The sequence below is a fragment of the Mesoplodon mirus genome, assembly GCF_964341445.2.
Source record: "Mesoplodon mirus genome assembly, chromosome: 1".
In the NCBI taxonomy this organism is placed as follows: Eukaryota; Metazoa; Chordata; class Mammalia; order Artiodactyla; family Ziphiidae; genus Mesoplodon; species Mesoplodon mirus.
In genome coordinates this window covers 215,603,772-215,620,196 of record NC_138976.1, presented here as the reverse complement: position 1 = coordinate 215,620,196, position 16,425 = coordinate 215,603,772, and the positions used below count along the sequence as shown (strand labels likewise).

At 53.8% G+C, this 16,425-nt stretch overlaps 1 protein-coding gene across 1 annotated transcript; it reads left to right on the top strand.

Annotated features, from left to right (window-relative positions):
* Positions 1 to 8,785: 8,785 nt before the first annotated feature.
* Positions 8,786 to 13,568, top strand: LZTS1 (leucine zipper tumor suppressor 1; the record flags this gene model as incomplete). The annotated part of the gene is made up of 3 exons (XM_082620816.1): positions 8,786 to 9,130; positions 10,373 to 11,164; positions 12,930 to 13,568. 3 exons carry the CDS (start codon positions 8,786 to 8,788, stop codon positions 13,566 to 13,568), a joined length of 1,776 nt encoding a protein of 591 aa, XP_082476942.1.
* Positions 13,569 to 16,425: the final 2,857 nt, after the last annotated feature.

Here is a 16,425-nt window from a genome sequence, read left to right as displayed (position 1 = left end):
GTCAAGGAATGCTAAGAAGTTATAGCCAAAAAGTTGGAGCAGGGTTGGGGGGGTACATTTTTGGGAGGAAGGGATCAATGACTCTCATTAAACTCTTAGGAGGTCTCAAAAAGGAGCTGAAATGAATCTAGCCCCTCATGCCGTGGTTGGAAACTGAGCCCAGAGAGGGCTTAAGACTTCGCACCAACAGAGGGGAGGATTGCGTCTTGCAGCCCAGTCTGTGCCTGCTCCCAAGTTCACGGGTGTAATGGGGGCAAGCCTTCACGCTGAGACCTCTGTGGCCAGGCCAGGGTCTGTTCTGGGGGTGCTTCTCTTCTCAAATAAACCCTATTGTATAATCAAATATCTCAGAGAATTGTCCTGGAGAACAAGGAGACATAATACAATAACCGGCGTTGGTGATTTTTTTCCAGTATATTCTACGCTCTTACTTCTTTTTGTGTTCATAATAAAGTCCTGTGACAGGACAAGTGTGGTTACTTCCATTTTACAAGTGAGGAAACGGAGGCACAGAGCTGAAATCACTTACTCAAAGCCACACTCAGTGGCAGAACTGAGGCTCTAAACTCATGTTTTCTTTCTGTTCCTCTAAAGCCAGGTTTCTCAGGTCAGATAATTCTTTGTCATGGGAGCTGTCCTGTGCTCCAGCTACCAGCTGCCGGTGGCACCCCCTGATCATCACAGTCAAAAATGCTTTGTCTCCAGATATTGCCAGATCACCCCACTGGAGACCCCCTGCTCTAAAAAGCCCAAGCCCATCCCTACCTCAGGGCCTCTGCACCTGTGGTTCTCCCTCAGGGGACCATTCTACCAAAAAACTTCATCAGGCTGGCTCTTCTTGAAAGCCGCCTTCTCAGAGGCCTTGCCTGGACACCGCAGCTGAAGTAGTGGACCCACACACACAAACACCTGGCCCTTTTATCTCTGGCTTTTCTTTTTTTTGTTTGTTTTATAACAAAAATAAATCTGTGTATTTTATTTAACATTCATTCATAAGTTACAGTTATGCCAAAACAATCTGCTTCTAATGAAAGAAACCTTGGTATAATCCTAACAACATGCATATACATTTAATAGAATGTTCTGTATTTCTAAATAAATGACATGCATGATATTCTTTAACCAATAAAGAATACCAATATAAGAATTCAGGACATTTATTTTTCTGCACAGAAATGTAACTACTGTACAACACACACACACAAAACAAACCCACAAAGCAACGGTGTGTAATAGGAAGTGAGAGACACTTAAGCACATTTAAAATGTCTGGCTTTTCCTTTTTTTCTTCTATGCACTTAACTCTTCTCCTTCCTTCCTTGCCCCTCCACCTGCACTTTGCAGGGTACTTGGCACTTGTCGGAGGCTGAAGAAATGTTCGTTGAATAAATGACCAAATGAACCCCGACACTGCAGCCTCATCAGCTCTGCTCAGCCTGCAGGTGACATTACTCGACACTTTTAGAGGACACACCTCGCTGGGTGTGTTCTAGGGTGGGCAGCACCAGCCCCCCCCCCAGCCCTGGGTGCTGGAGGAGGCTCCCTCAGGGTGCGAGCGAGCCCTCCCACTGCTGCACTGTCAGAACCACCGCCCACGCCCAGGGGGTGCCCTGGGTGGAGGCCCCTGGCAGGCGAGTACCAGGCAGAGCGTAGAGCTGCCCCCCAGCCTGGCCTGGGTGGTGGTGGGGAGGACGTAAAGGAAGGAGAGAAGGTAGGGAACGGGAACAGGAGGGGAAACGATCCAAGCCGAGGAGGGAGGCATGAAAGCTAGAGGCTAGCATCCATGCAGCATGTGGGATCTTAGTTCCCTGGCCAGGGATCGAACCCGTGCCCCCTGCACTGAAAGCGTGGAGTCTTAACCAATGGACTGCCAGGGAAGTCCCATAGAGGCTAGCATCCTGATCTTGTGGGTGACCTTTCCAGACGGGGAGGGTGGACAGGAGGGCAGCTATGGATCCTCTCTCTCCCCAGCCCAGAAGTGTGGGTTTGGGGTTTGATGTGGGCAAGGCCATAGCTGCTTCCCCTCCGATGTGTGATGGGAGGGTGAGTAGTAGTATTTCTCACCTTCCTGAGTCCAGACAGATCCCTTTTCAACTCCATGCCTCTCATCTCCATATTCCAGAAAGGGACATCAGAGGAATGTGTCACCCTGGTGTGAGCCCTGCTTCCCTTTGGGAAGGAGCGTGCAGGATCGATGGGGCGAGGGCAGCTGCCGTGGGAGTTAGCAGCAGCTCACAGCTGAGGGCTTCCCAGGCTTCCGTGGTCCTTTCCTGTCTTGGTTCAGGAGCCACACTCAGTGGGAGAGGTCATGTGGGGATCGGGGAGGCTGGCACTGGTTCTGGGGGCAAGTCTCCTGACTTCCCTGGGGCCAGATTCTGAGACGTGTAGCCTAGGGGGTCCTTTTCCACCAACTGTTTTTTTTGTTGGTGGTGATGGTGGGGTTTTTTTTGGCTGCACCGTGAGGCATGTGGGATCTTAGCTCCCCGACCAGGGATCGAACCCACACCCCCTGCATTAGAAGTGCGGGGTCTTAACCCCTGGACCTCCAGGGAAGTCCCTCCACCAGCTGTTTTTGGCTGTTCTTCTCTTTTCTCTCTTCTCTTAAGACCTAAAGTCTAATTCTTGCTGGATTTCTTCTGTAATATCAGTCAGAGGCCAGGCAGAAGGTTACTGAGACGTGCTCCGCTCGAGGTGCTGTGGCTCCTTTACCTTTTCCTCTCCAGTCCTTCCGTCTTCCTTTCCCCTTCTTGAATCTCCAAGGTCAGCGTGATTGCTCACTTGCACCCCCAGGTACGCCCTCCCGGCCAGTGGGGATTTCTTTCCCAAGAATAAAAATGAGCCTTTCCCCTTGTGTCTGAGGGCAGAGACAGCAAGTCCGGTGGGGGGGTTGGGGGGGAAGACCCAGGGTTTGGGAACCAGGATGGATCACAGCCAGGTTTTCTGTGCTGCTCCCTCCAAGTTGAAAACCAAACAAGTCTAGACACTTAAAGGTAATTAGTTTAGCTTCAAGTGTATCTGGGGATAATCTCAAACTTCAAAGCGCCTCTGTGTGTTAAGACCTGGGGAGTGGAGAGCAGGGGATCGGGGGCTAAGGGACAGGAATGCACTCAGCATCACAGCCAGCGTCCTTCACCCACTCCTCGCCTTTGTTCTCTAGCAGCATTTGTCTTCTTCCTCTCAGTCCCCTAGGGCTCAGCACAGTACCTGTGCTTTGCACATCATCCTGGCTGCCGCTCAGGTCAAGGAAGGAGCTCACCTCTACCTAAACCTTGTCAGCTGCCTGAAGGAGAAATGAAGCTATGGCTGGAGGCCACAGCTTGAATTCCCCTCTAGGCTTTTTCTCTGCCAACCATTGAAACTGGCCTGGTTTCCAGGACAGGACCCCTAATATCTCTGAGCCTCACCTACAGTCCCTAGCAATCTGCTAGCACATGGAGATCATGGAATTGGGGTCTGGGTTCAAATCCCACCTTGGTCACTGGCCAGTTGAATGACAAGGGTCAAGTCATCTAACCTCTCTGAGTTTTCACTTCATTTTTGTCCTAGGACTCTAGAGACAAAGTCCCTGCTCTCATAGAGCTGAAATTCTGATGGAGATACACACCATAAACACATTTAAAAATAAGATTATTGGTTTTCCCTGGTGGCGCAGTGGTTGAGAGTCCACCTGCTGATGCAGGGGACACGGGTTCGTGCCCCGGTCCGGGAAGATCCCACGTGCCGCGGAGCGGCTGGGCCCGTGAGCCATGGCCGCTGGGCCTACGTGTCCGGAGCCTGTGCTCCGCAACGGGAGCGGCCACGGCAGTGAGAGGCCCGCGTACTGCAAAAAAACAAAAAACAAACCAAAAAAGATTATTATAGGTTAAAGCAAGTGTTACGAAGGAAATAAACAGGTTGGCTTATGGCTTAACAGAGAGGAATGAGGGACATGGATTTTTCCAAGGGTAACCAGAGAAAACCACCTGGCAGAGGTGATATTTGAGTTGAAAACTAAAGGGTGAGAAAGGGAAATCTGTGCGAAGAGGAAGAGCTGAGGGAAGAGAATTGTCGGCAGAGACAACAGCAAGCACAGAAGCTCGTCTCTGGAAAAAGGTTTGGTGTGTTCCACCAGCAGAAAGAAATGAGTGTGGCGGTAATTGCAGTGAGGAGGCTGGAGTGGTGGGCAAAACCGGGGCCTGCCGGGACCTGCAGGGCTCGTGAAGGGTCTGCTTCACTCTAAGAACAATAGGAAACCTTGAAAGGTTTTCAGCAGGGAGCATGAGCACTGTGACACTCCAGATGCTTAGGATGAGCAGATTGGGAAAAGACAAATTTGGAGGCTGTCTCAAGGCCCAAGTGAGAGAAGATGGCGGTGCAGCAGGAGAGCTGCAAACAGATATGTTTTATTTTTTTTAATTTTATTTAAGTATAGTTGACTTACAATGTTGTGTTAATTTCTGCTGTACAGCAAAGTGATTCAGTTATGCATATACATATTCTTTTTCATTTTTTTTCCATTATGGTTCATCACAGGTTATTGAATATAGTTCCCTGTGCTATACAGTAGGACCTTGTTGTTTATCCATCCTATATATAGAATAGTTTGCATCTGCTAATCCCACACTTCCAATCCATCACTCCCCCATCTCCCCCAACCTTGGCAACCACAAGTCTGTCCTCTATGTCTGTGAGTCTGTTTCATAGATATGTTCATTTGTGTCATATTTTAGATTCCACATATAAGTGGTATGTATATGGTATTTGTCTTTCTCTGTCAGGCTTACTTCACTTCGTATGATAATCTCTAGGTCCATCCATGTTGCTGCAAATGGCATGATTTCATCCCTTTTTATGGCTGAGTAGTATTCCACTGTGTGTGTGTGTGTGTGTGTGTACGCACACACACACCACAACTTCTTTATCCATTCATCTCTCAATCTTGGCTATTGTAAATAGTGCTGCTATGAACATAGGGGTGCATGTATCTTTTGGAATTATAGTTTTATCTGGATATATGCCCAGGAGTGGCATTGCTGGATCATATGGCAACTCTATTTTTAGATTTTTGAGGAACCTCCATACTGTTCTCCATAGTGGCTGCACCAATTTACATTCCCACCAACAGTGCAAGAGGGCTCCCTTTTCTCCACACCCTCTCCAGCATTTGTTATTTGTAGACTTTTTAATCATGGCCATTCTGACTGGTGTGAGGTGATGCCTCATTGTAGTTTTCATTTGCATTTCTCTGATAATTAGCAATGATGAGCATCTTTTCATGTGCCTATTGGCCATCTGTATGTCTTCTTTGGAGAAATGTCTATTTAGGTCTTCTGCCCATTTTTCAACTGGGTTTTTTTTCGTTATTGAGTTGTATGAGTTGCAAACAGATTCATTTTACATGTCTTCTCAGTGTTATAGTTCTGCTCCAACAGTTACATGCTTCTGCATGACACCCTAGTCCTGTCCTTGTATTGATCACACACACCTCTGGACAGCACCTACCATGTGCCAAGCGTTGCAGTTGACTTCTGTGAGTTTGCTTCATCCTCATACTGATCCTGTGAAATAATGATTATTTCCATTTTGTAAGCAAAGAAACCTCAGAGAGGTTAATTTTCAACTCCAAATCTGTCTGATGCCATAGCCAGTGGCCTTATCTCTACAACATTATCCATGTAGATGCTCACAAATGTGTAATTGGATAGACAAAAAGTAAGTCACCAGTTGCTCAACTGGTAGAATGTGCAGAGTGCAGGAGAGCCCTTTGGCCAAAAATAGATTCCCTACATACGGACAGCAATAGAATATTTGCCTCATAGGACCTGGAGGCCTCAGCTAAGCAAGAGATGGATGACCTGGGGCATGAGAAACACATTTTGTCACTGTCAGCTGTTAACTTAGCAGAGTAACTTCATACTCCTAAACTGTGCTCTCAGGGAATGAGATGCAGGAAAGTTGCATTTGGAAGGAAGACAACTAGTTCTGGAAAATGAGATATGGCCATTGAAGACAACACAGGGATGACAAATGCTGGAGAGAACAACTATAGTTATATAAATCATAGATACCAATGAAAATACCTCCCATTTATGGAGCACCAACTATGTACTAGGCTTTCAATAAATGTACCAGACCTCTTAGCTTCTGATGGGATCCAATAAACTGCTCATAATGACCTCATGAGGCATCACCGTGGTTCCCTGATTCTAAGAGGCCATCAGTTTCATAAAAGCTTTTCATAGGAAAACATACATTACGCTTACACAATGCTGTTTTGTTGCGTTGTACTTTTAGGATTGGAATATAGAATGTATTTATTCATAACATAACCACTTTATTCTTCAAGATGACAATGTACGTTTGAATCTGAGCCTTCACCTTCAGAGTCTGAAGAGCCTTCTGGCTCCCTCAGCTGTGCCCATACACCCTCATCACCCACCTGGGCTGTCTCTCACCCCTTTCAGATTAACAGGGTAATTTAGAGCACAATAAAGAATGCAGGGTTCCTTCTGCATTTCCTATTTTATGAAACTTGTAGTCCCCCCCACCCCATTTCATTGGATCATCTGTCTTTTGACTGACTGAGAAATACCCCTTCCCAATGCATGACAACAACACAGCCCTTCCGAGCTCTGAAAATCACGTGACCTACGCTTAGCGAATTGCCTGTGTCTGCGAGAGTGCCCACATTGCCTTCCAGTGCATTCCTCTGTCTGGTGACTGGCAAGGTCATTGTTACTGTTTTCAGCATTGATTATAAGACGCAGTCCTATTACTTTAAGAGAATTTTTTAAGTGTCTGTGAAACTGAAGGTTAAAGATGTGAAAGTGTTTACCTCCTGAGTCATAGCTGGCAGGGAGCGTAACTGGGAATGCAAGCCAAGCCTATCATGTACTTTTCAGTGTCCAAGGATACAGTTATTTCTCCCCTCTTTTGCTCCTGAATGCTCTCCAGTCAGGCCTTTCTTCCCGCCACTCCACCAGAACTGCTCTTGTCGGGCTTCCCTGGTGGCGCAGTGGTTGAGAGTCCGCCTGCCGATGCAGGGGACACGGGTTCGTGCCCCGGTCCGGGAAGATCCCACATGCCGTGGAGCGGCTGGGCCCGTGAGCCATGGCCGCTGAGCCTGCGCGTCCGGAGCCTGTACTCCGCAACGGGAGAGGCCACAACAGTGAGAGGCCTGCGTACCGCAAAAAAAAAAAAAAAAAAAAAAAAAAAACTGATCTTGTTAAGGTCACTGGTGCCTCCACATGGCCAAATCCATTGACCGATTCTCAGTCACCATCTTACTTCAGCAGCACTTGACACCATCCTCCTCATCCTTGCCTTTCGTGGGTCTCCTGCATCTCTCACAGCCTTCTCAGTGTCTCTTCCTCATTCCCCCTCACCTTCCTGGCCTCCGTGAACCAGTCCTCACATTTCTCTTGTCTTCCTGCCTTTGCTTTTTCACCTAGTCTCAAACCTGGCTTCTCTGCACAAACACCTTGTACATGGAAATCTGCAGCTTCCCCCGCTCCACAGCCATCCTATTCCCTACTCCACATCACTCCTTGGATGTCTAATAGGCTTTGCAAATTTAATGTCTTAAACCAAACTCCTATTTTCCACCCGGACTTCATCCCAGACTGGCTCCTTTTGTGCTCTTTTGCATCTCAATAAATGGCAACTTACTTTTTCGAGTTGCTTAGATAAAACTATTGGAGTCCTCCTAGACTCCACTCTTTCACTCCCTGCAGCCAATCTTTTAACTAATCCTATCAGCTCAACCTTAAAATTACATCTAAAATTGAATCCATAACTACTGCCCTTGGCCCAGCCATGTGAGTCCCTCGTCTGCCCTAACTGGCCCACCACTTTCCACCCAGTCCCTTCAATGGCCTCTTCTCTATTCAGCAGCCAGGGTGACCCTCCACAGCCTAAGTCAGATCAGGTTGTCAGCTGCTTACAACCTGATATGGGGGCTCCTCATCTCATCAGACTAAAAGCCAAAGCCCTCATGGCCAGCCAGGTTCTCTGTTGCCTGACACCTGCTAGCTCTCCGACCTCTACATCCCCTGCGCCCCCCTTGCTAACCACCCTCCAGCCAGACTGGTCTCCTTGCTGATCTCATAGATGCCCAGGATACTCCACACAGGAACTCAGGGCTTTGCCCTTGGGGCTGCCCCTGAGCTTCTTCCTTCTCCCCCAGATCTCCATGTGCCTTGCTCCCTCGTTTTCTTGAGGTCTCTCCAAATGACACTCGACAGAGAGGCCTCCCTCGTACTGTCTGCATAAAATAACCACCTCCCAGAATGCCATCCCATTCACTCTGCTTTATTTTCCCCGTAGCACCTAGATCACTTGAGGTCGGACACATTGGTCTGTTTGTGGCCAGTCCACACTACGCTACACACAAGCCCCATGAATGCAGGAACTGTGACTGTCCTAGTCCCCCCTGCATCCCAGTGCTGAGAACAGGGCCTTCCCGATGTAGCCTCCCAACGGATGTTTGCTGAAGTAGAAGACAAAGGAAGAATGAGAGGGGAGCCCAATAGCAGAGACAGGGCTGAGCTTCTGTTAGGAGAAACATGCATTTCTCTGTTGCCCAGATCTCACGGTCAGAATGCCTCCTCTGTTAAGTCACAAGCAGGGACTGTGCAGTGACCAGCCCCATCCCAGGCTGATTCCTGCTTGTGTCTCCTTCCAGGTCTCGGCTCTCCCGAGCTCTGTGAGGCTTCTGCTATGACCGCAGCCTCTTCGCAGAGCCAGGACTGCCACAGCCACGCCAGGTCCCCCGCTCTGCCCTGCGTGTCCCCGGCCCCGCGTCACCATGGGCAGCGTCAGCAGCCTCATCTCCGGCCATGGCTTCCACAGTAAGCACTGCCGGGCCTCCCAGTACAAGCTGCGCAAGTCCTCCCACCTCAAGAAGCTCAATCGGTATTCAGACGGGCTGCTGAGATTTGGCTTCTCCCAGGACTCGGGTCATGGCAAGTCCAGCTCCAAAATGGGCAAGAGTGAAGACTTCTTCTATATCAAGGTCAGCCAGAAGGCCCGGGGCTCCCACCGCCCCGATTACACTGCACTGTCCAGCGGGGACCTAGGGGGCCAGGCCGGGGTGGATTTTGGCCCGTCCACCCCACCCAAGCTCATGCCCTTCTCCAACCAGCTAGAAATGGTAAGCAGGGTCTCTGGTGTGGGTGGCTGGGTTGGAAAAGCAGGAGAGAGGCCTGGGACTGGGAGGGGTGGCAGTGGAGGTCTAAATGCATACATCTCCAAGAGGCTGAGTGATGCAGAGAGGGCAGGAGTGCTCAGCCACAGCGGAGAGCAAGACTGGACAGAGGAATGGGCACGTTGGTCAGTCCTCTGATGCAGAAGTCCTGGGTGAGCTTTCAGTAGAGGGCAAAGGGGAAATGAAAGCCTTCCTAAGCTCTGCTGGGCTGTAACTCAGGATCGCCAAGGTAGGACGGACAGCAACATTTTCAAGCGCATGGGAAAGAGAGGGGGCTCGCTGACTCTTTGGAAGAACAGGTAGAGAGGGCACTTGGAGAGAGCTGGCAGCTTCTCTCCTCAGAGGATTCATGGAGGTGGGCTTTCCCTCCTTTTCTGCTCTGGTTGGGCAGCAGCTCCAGCTCCAGCTGGCCCCAAAGCATCTTTGACTGGTTAAGGCCTGTGAGTTTGTTCTCCTCATCAGTCTAGCAGGGATGAGGGCAAAGAGTCCCACGTCCTCAGAAGTCCAGCCCTCATGCTGGCCTAAGTTCTCATGGGTCTCGCCAGTGGACCCTGAAAATATTGTTCCTATTCAGTGCCCTGGCCTCACCTGGGAAGATGAATCTTTGGTGTTGACGTGCTAGGAAATGGCCCCATATGTTTGCATAGAGCTTTAAGCTTTTCAAAGTAAAGAGCCTGTAAACTGTGAAGTCCTCTAATAATGACAAGGACGGCTTTCGGGAAAGGATTATTATTTCAAGCGATTCCCCCAACCTCCACGGTAGGCCACGGCCAGTGTTCCAGCTCCTGGCTGACTGCAAGGGGCTGTGGAGGCGAAGCGGGGATGGCCTTCTTCAAGGACACACGTCCAGTGTCCTTACCTGCACCACACAGAGCCCCAGAGCCCTGGCACGGGGGTCTCAGCCAGTGAATCTAAGAGTCGTTTGGTATCTTGGGGTGGAAGGTGGGTCAAGGTGGTGACCGGTGTGTAGTTCGCAATACGGAGTGCCTCATGACCCTTCAGGACGTCCCCAGGCACAGGCGAATTTCTCCTCCTCGGGAGAGATTCACCACCTTTGGCTCCTTCAGAGCAACAGGCGAGGTCACCTATGGGTCCCGACCAGGAAGGTGCCACGTGGCCGGCGCGCCTACCCGGCTGGGGGTGCATCAGGGGAAGACACGGGCTCCACGTGCCTGTTTTCCTCCCCAGGACTTGGAGAAGGGTGCTGTGAGACCCACGGCCTTCAAGCCGGTGCTGCCACGGTCGGGCGCCATCCTCCACTCGTCCCCCGAGAGCGCGGGCCACCAGCTGCACCCCGCGCCTCCAGACAAGCCCGAGGAGCAGGGGCTGAAGCCCGGCCTGTGCTCCGGGGCGCTGTCTGACTCCGGCCGGAACTCCATGTCCAGCCTGCCGACTCACAGTACCACCAGCAGCTACCAGCTGGACCCGCTGGTCACACCGGTCGGGCCCGCCAGCCGCTTTGGGGGCTCAGCCCACAACATCACTCAGGGCATCCTGCTCCAGGACAGCAACATGATGAGCCTGAAGGCCCTGTCTTTCTCCGACGGGGGCAGCAAGCTGGCCCACCCGAGCAGGGTGGACAAGGGCTCCACCCGTTCCCCCATCTCCACGGACCAGTGCACCGTCCAGGACCTGGAGCAGAAACTGCTGGAGAGGGAGGGTGAGCTCCAGAAGCTGCACCGCAGCTTTGAGGAGAAGGGGCCGGCTGCCAGCCAGGCCTACGAGGAGCGACCGCGGCGCTGCAAGGACGAGCCAGAGGGGCTGGAGCCCAAGGGCAAGCTGAAGGCCGCGGCACAGAAGAGCCAGCGCGCCCAGCAGGTGCTGCACCTGCAGGTGCTCCAACTCCAGCAGGAGAAGCGGCAGCTGCGGCAGGAGCTCGAGAGCCTCATGAAGGAGCAGGACCTGCTGGAGAGCAAGCTCAGGTCCTATGAGAAGGAGAAGACCAGCTTCGTCCCTGCGCTGGAGGAGACGCAGTGGGAGGTGAGGATGCGGGCGTGGGGTGGGGGGTGGGCAGGGGTTCGTTGCCAGCGCTCCCTGCCCCCAGCCTTCTCCAGGTCTCCTCCAAGCTCTAGGCAATGGCGGGGGGGGACACAACTGCCCGGGAAAACTGGGCTGAAGTGCCCGTTTCATGACCCAAATAAGGGGCTGCATGGTAAACCAAGTTGGGGGTACTCTTAGTCCGGGCTTCCTCCTCTCCCCACCTCGGTGCCTCGTGGCCAGAATTGAACTTACTAACCGAGTCGTCGGCTGAGAAGCTGGAGCGAGAGAGCCGAGTCCCAGCTGGGCTGTCTGAGCGCCAGCTCACTGCATCTGCTCACAGAGGCCCAAGAGGACCACAGACCATCCTGAATTCATGCTGGCCCCAGAGCCATGACACAGCACAGTTATCATCTGCGACTTTTTTTTTTTCTTTTTTCTAAGCAGATGTTGGGGGTAGGAGTTTATTAATTAATTTATTTATTTATGGCTGCGTTGGGTCTTCGTTTCTGTGCGAGGGCTTTCTCTAGTTGTGGCGAGCAGGGGCCACTCTTCATCGCGGTTCGCGGGCCTCTCACTATCGCGGCCTCTCTTGTTGCGGAGCACAGGCTCCAGACGCGCAGGCTCAGTAGTTGTGGCTCACGGGCCTAGTTGCTCCGCGGCCTGTGGGATCCTCCCAGACCAGGGCTCGAACCCGTGTCCCCCGCATTGGCAGGCAGATTCTCAACCACGGCGCCACCAGGGAAGCCCCCATCTGCGACTTTTGAGGGAAGGGACTCCACCCACTGGTAGGAGGGGCCGCATCTGTGCAGGTCTCAGGGACAGAATTCCTCACAGAAGTGCGAGTGGGGCTTCTATTTGGTGGGCTGAGATGGAAACGTAGGACAGGAAGAAAGGGGCTCACATACACATGCACCCACTCAGGCACACCTGCAAGTGAAGCGCCTGGGCCTGGCCTCGCTGGAGAACAGCCTAACCCCTCATCCTGCTCTCTTTTCTCACCTGAGAGGTGGTGCAGGGGACCGGGAGGGGGTGTGCACGGCATTCACCCCAAAGACTCCTGCCCTGGGAAGGGACTGAGGACTCCTTGGGTCTGGTTAGACCAGCATCACCCCCCCAGGTCGAGGTGACACACCCTCGGCCACACAGCCATCTGTTTGCACTGAGCTGCCTGTACTCATCCTGGAAATTAGAGTAACAGGTGTTATCAGGGGTAGAGGGAAAGGATCCTTTCGGTGGAAGTGACGGATGGAGGCACCAGGCAGGTGGGAAGGGAGAGTCACTTTCTGTTTGCCGGGTTTCCCGAAGAGGACAGGACCTTAGCCATGGAGCCACTCCCTCTCCTCTTTCCCGTCAGTGTTGGCCCAGCAGACCCTACCCCAGCCATGGTTTCTCAGCCAGGACTTGGGACACTTCAGGGCATGTCAGAGGCATAAGCCAGTGCTGGCATCACAACACATCCATCCTTGTTTGTCTAATCCGGAACGAAGCTGGACATTGCTGTGACCTCACTCCCAGGTTATCCAGTCAGGCTGTATAGTCAAACAATAAATTAAATAAAATAAATTAAACATTCACAGTAACAGAAATATATTTATAATAATAATTCATAGAGTGGTTATTAATGCCAGGCCCTAGGTTCTTTCATCTTTACAACAACCCTAAGAAGTAGGTACTATTACTAATCCTCAGTTTACAAGTAAGGACACCACACCCAGGTGCCACCTCTCACCCATTGGCTCTCTCTTTTGTCCCCGCCCCGCGGCAGGTGTGCCAGAAGTCTGGCGAGATCTCTCTCCTGAAGCAGCAGCTGAAGGAGTCCCAGACGGAGATCAACGCCAAGGCCAGCGAGATCCTCAACCTGAAGGCGCAGCTGAAGGATACGCGGGGCAGGCTGGAGGGCCTGGAGCTGAAGACGCAGGACCTGGAGAGCGCGCTGCGCACCAAGGGCCTGGAGCTGGAGGTCTGCGAGAACGAGCTGCAGCGCAAGAAGAACGAGGCGGAGCTGCTGCGGGAGAAGGTGAACCTGCTGGAGCTTCAGGCCCAGGCCGCCCTGCCGCGGGGCCGGGACGCGGCCGCCCTGGGGCCCGCCTCCGCCGAGGACGTGCCCGCCCTGCAGCGGGAGCTGGAACGGCTGCGGGCCGAGCTCAGGGAGGAGCGGCAGGGCCACGACCAGATGTCCTCGGGCTTCCAGCATGAGCGGCTGCTATGGAAGGAGGAGAAGGAGAAGGTGATCCAGTACCAGAAGCAGCTGCAGCAGAGCTACCTGGCCATGTACCAGCGGAACCAGCGCCTGGAAAAGACGCTGCAGCAGCTGGCCCGCGCGGATGGTGCAGGGGAGCCCTTTGAGATTGACCTCGAAGGGGCTGACATCCCTTATGAGGACATTATCGCCACCGAGATCTGAGGGGCCTCCTGGGAGGGAGCCGGGGACCTGGCATTGGGAGGCAGGGGTGCTGAGCCCGTCAGTGGGGGCTCCCCTCCCCATCTCCCCTGCTCAGGCCTCTGAGAGAAGCACAGACCTCAGGGGGGTGGGGGAGGGGAGGGGAGGGGAGGGGCTGCTACACGGCCTCCCCCGCCTTTCCCACGTTCCAGTGCTTAGCATCCCTGCAGCCTGCCAGACCTCTAGCTTTGCCAAGAGATGAGTCCCCAGATCTCCATCATTTGGTTAAGGGCTCCCTACACCTTGGCCTTTGTTCAAAATACTTAGAGATACCCTCTCCCAGCGAGGGTGGTGACTACCATGAAGGCCAGTGGCCACTCCAGGATGGAAGCTCCCTTCCACCTCTCTTCCCACAACTTCTTTTCTCGCCCCCACCTCCCCGAACCTCCCCCACCCCGTCCCCCTGGCCCCCAGCACATCGGGCTGCCTTGGAAATAGATCACAAGCATTGGTGACCAGAAGCTTTGGAATCTGACCTGGTCGTAACCTGAGCTATCTTCCCCTGGCCACGGAGGGGTAGGGGTTGGAGTGAGGTGTGGAGAATGTGACTTCGCAACATCAGAGCTTCCGACCCTGGCAGGCCACAGAAAGGAGGGGAGAGCTGGGCCAGCCCAGGATTATCTAGACTCAGCAAGACCCAGAGTGGGTCAGAGAGAGAAGCTCGGTAGTAATGGCCAGATCCTGTTGGCCCTGCCGACCAGAAATGAGCAGCCTCTGGATGGCAGGTGGCCTTTGACCTCTGTGACTACTCTTCTTAAAGCCATAGACCCAAGGCTCTGGGGTGGGTGCTGGGAGGGAAAGATTGAGGACGTCCCTGTCCCTCACACAGGGAGGGTGTGACTTTGAGCTGTTCCCAGGGGAGCCTCCAGATCTTTCATCATGGGACCAGAGGTAGGGATTCCCCCACCTGCTTCAAGTTGGCCAGCAGCTACCCTGAGCTGCTTTTCTTTCCCAAGAACCAAACCTTTGCTTGGATCCAGAATAACCTGTGTCCCCTGAGATGGCACAGGGTCGTCTGGGCTGGACATTCCCCCCTTCACCTGCAGCTCCATCCCACTGCCTGCCGTTCCCTTCTCACCTCCAGGACTAAGTGCAGACAGAGTCTGTACAGGTCAGGGAGGGGCCCCAGAGTGCCAGTGGCCAAAGAGAGTAAGAGGTGCCAACACAGCCTCCGAACAGCCCCGGGGGGTACCAGCTGGCCCTCTCCACCTGCAGCCCCACCTGAGCCCCGTCGTCAAGAACCCAGGCCCTGCAGGAGACTGGGCTTCTCTTCTGAAGATGTGCAGAGAAAAGGTGGTTCCTCAGTGGCTTGGTTCAGGGAATTTTCTTCTTCTTTTTCCTCTCTTGCCTTTTCAGAAGCAAACCCGATCTCGCAGGCAGCCAGGCTGTTCCACGTTCTATTTTTGCCTCTAGCCGCAGCTGCTGTTCTTGGGACAGCCAGCCGTCGCTGGATTGCTGGGCCTCACTCCTGCATGCTGAGAGGGGTTCACTGAGGCAGGAGGGACCGGGACGTCTGGGTAGTCAGCAGTCCCAGACCCATGCCCCCCGTTCTGTCCCCGACTGCTGGCCCTTCCAGCCCCGGGGTGGGAGTGGGAAGCTGCTTCTCCTGCTGTCCCCCCATCCTTCCAGGGCCACCATTCCTTCCCTGAGTCTGGGCTGAGGGCAGGGCCACCTTCCCTGCTGCTGGCTCTGCCTTCCAATCCCTGCGTTAAGCTGTGCCCGTCCTGCCTTCAGGTAACAGAGGAGGTTTTCTGGAATTTCAAGCAGTTACTCTTAGTCTTAGGCTAGATTTAAACCTGGAATCGACAGGCCAAGAGCCCTCACCCTGCCTGGGGGCCAGTCCCCTCCACTGGGCACATGCCAACCCCCAAGTCAAAGATGTCCCTCCCCGTGTGCCACGGCCCTTGGTCCCTCCATCTCCACCAGCCTGTGCCTTGTTTGAGTCCTTCTTCCCAGTGAGACTGCCCCACGGGATAGAGAAGGGCTGCGGCCCCTCCCCAGGCTGGAGGACCCCTCCCTCCACAAAGAGCAGCCAAAAGCCCATCGCTGTGCCCTCAAGGCCACGCCGTGAAGTGGTGGGTGCTAAGCCCGGGGAAGGGGGCCAAGGGGCTCCACTGCGGTGTGACCGTGCCCTGCACCCCGCATCCCCGCCCCAGGCCAACTTGCGGAGCCCTCCCTGGGCTGCCACCAGCCCAGGACCCCAGGGTGGTCCACGGTGGCACCAGTTGCACCAGAGTGTGAGTGTTGTGTAATATAGCGACCTCACTGCGTGTGGTTTCCCTTCCCTTCCCTGTGCAAAAAGCTCCCTGCTATTTCTGGACCTTGCCCCACCTAGCCTCTCTGGAAGGAGGCTCTCAGCTGCAGAGGCTGAGCGGAGAATGGGAAAGTCAACCCCGTGGCCTGGCCCGGGGCCGGTGGGAGCTCGCCACCCCTCCTTCTGAGCACGGCTGCTGACACACCTGCTCGCAGGGTCAGAGCCGCAGGGTCACCCCTGCTGCTCCCCACAGGGTGATGAAATGCTCCGCTGTCTGCAGCAAGACAGCGACACTGGCACCACCTCACCAAGAGGGGACTCTGCCTCTGGGCCTCGGAGTGACCAGACTCAATGCGGCGCCCACCCTGGGTTTCTCCTCTGGCCTCTGTATTCGGGTAACCCCTGCCGAGCACGCCCCACCCCCAGGGGCACTGAGCTCCGTGGGGACTGAGAGGGGGATACCTCTCCCCTCAGAAGCACCTGCTGAACCTCTGCCCCTGTTCTCGCCCCAGCCCAGGCTGGGCCATCTCTTGGGAGAGAGGGATCCCAGGGAGAAGGCAGGCTGGG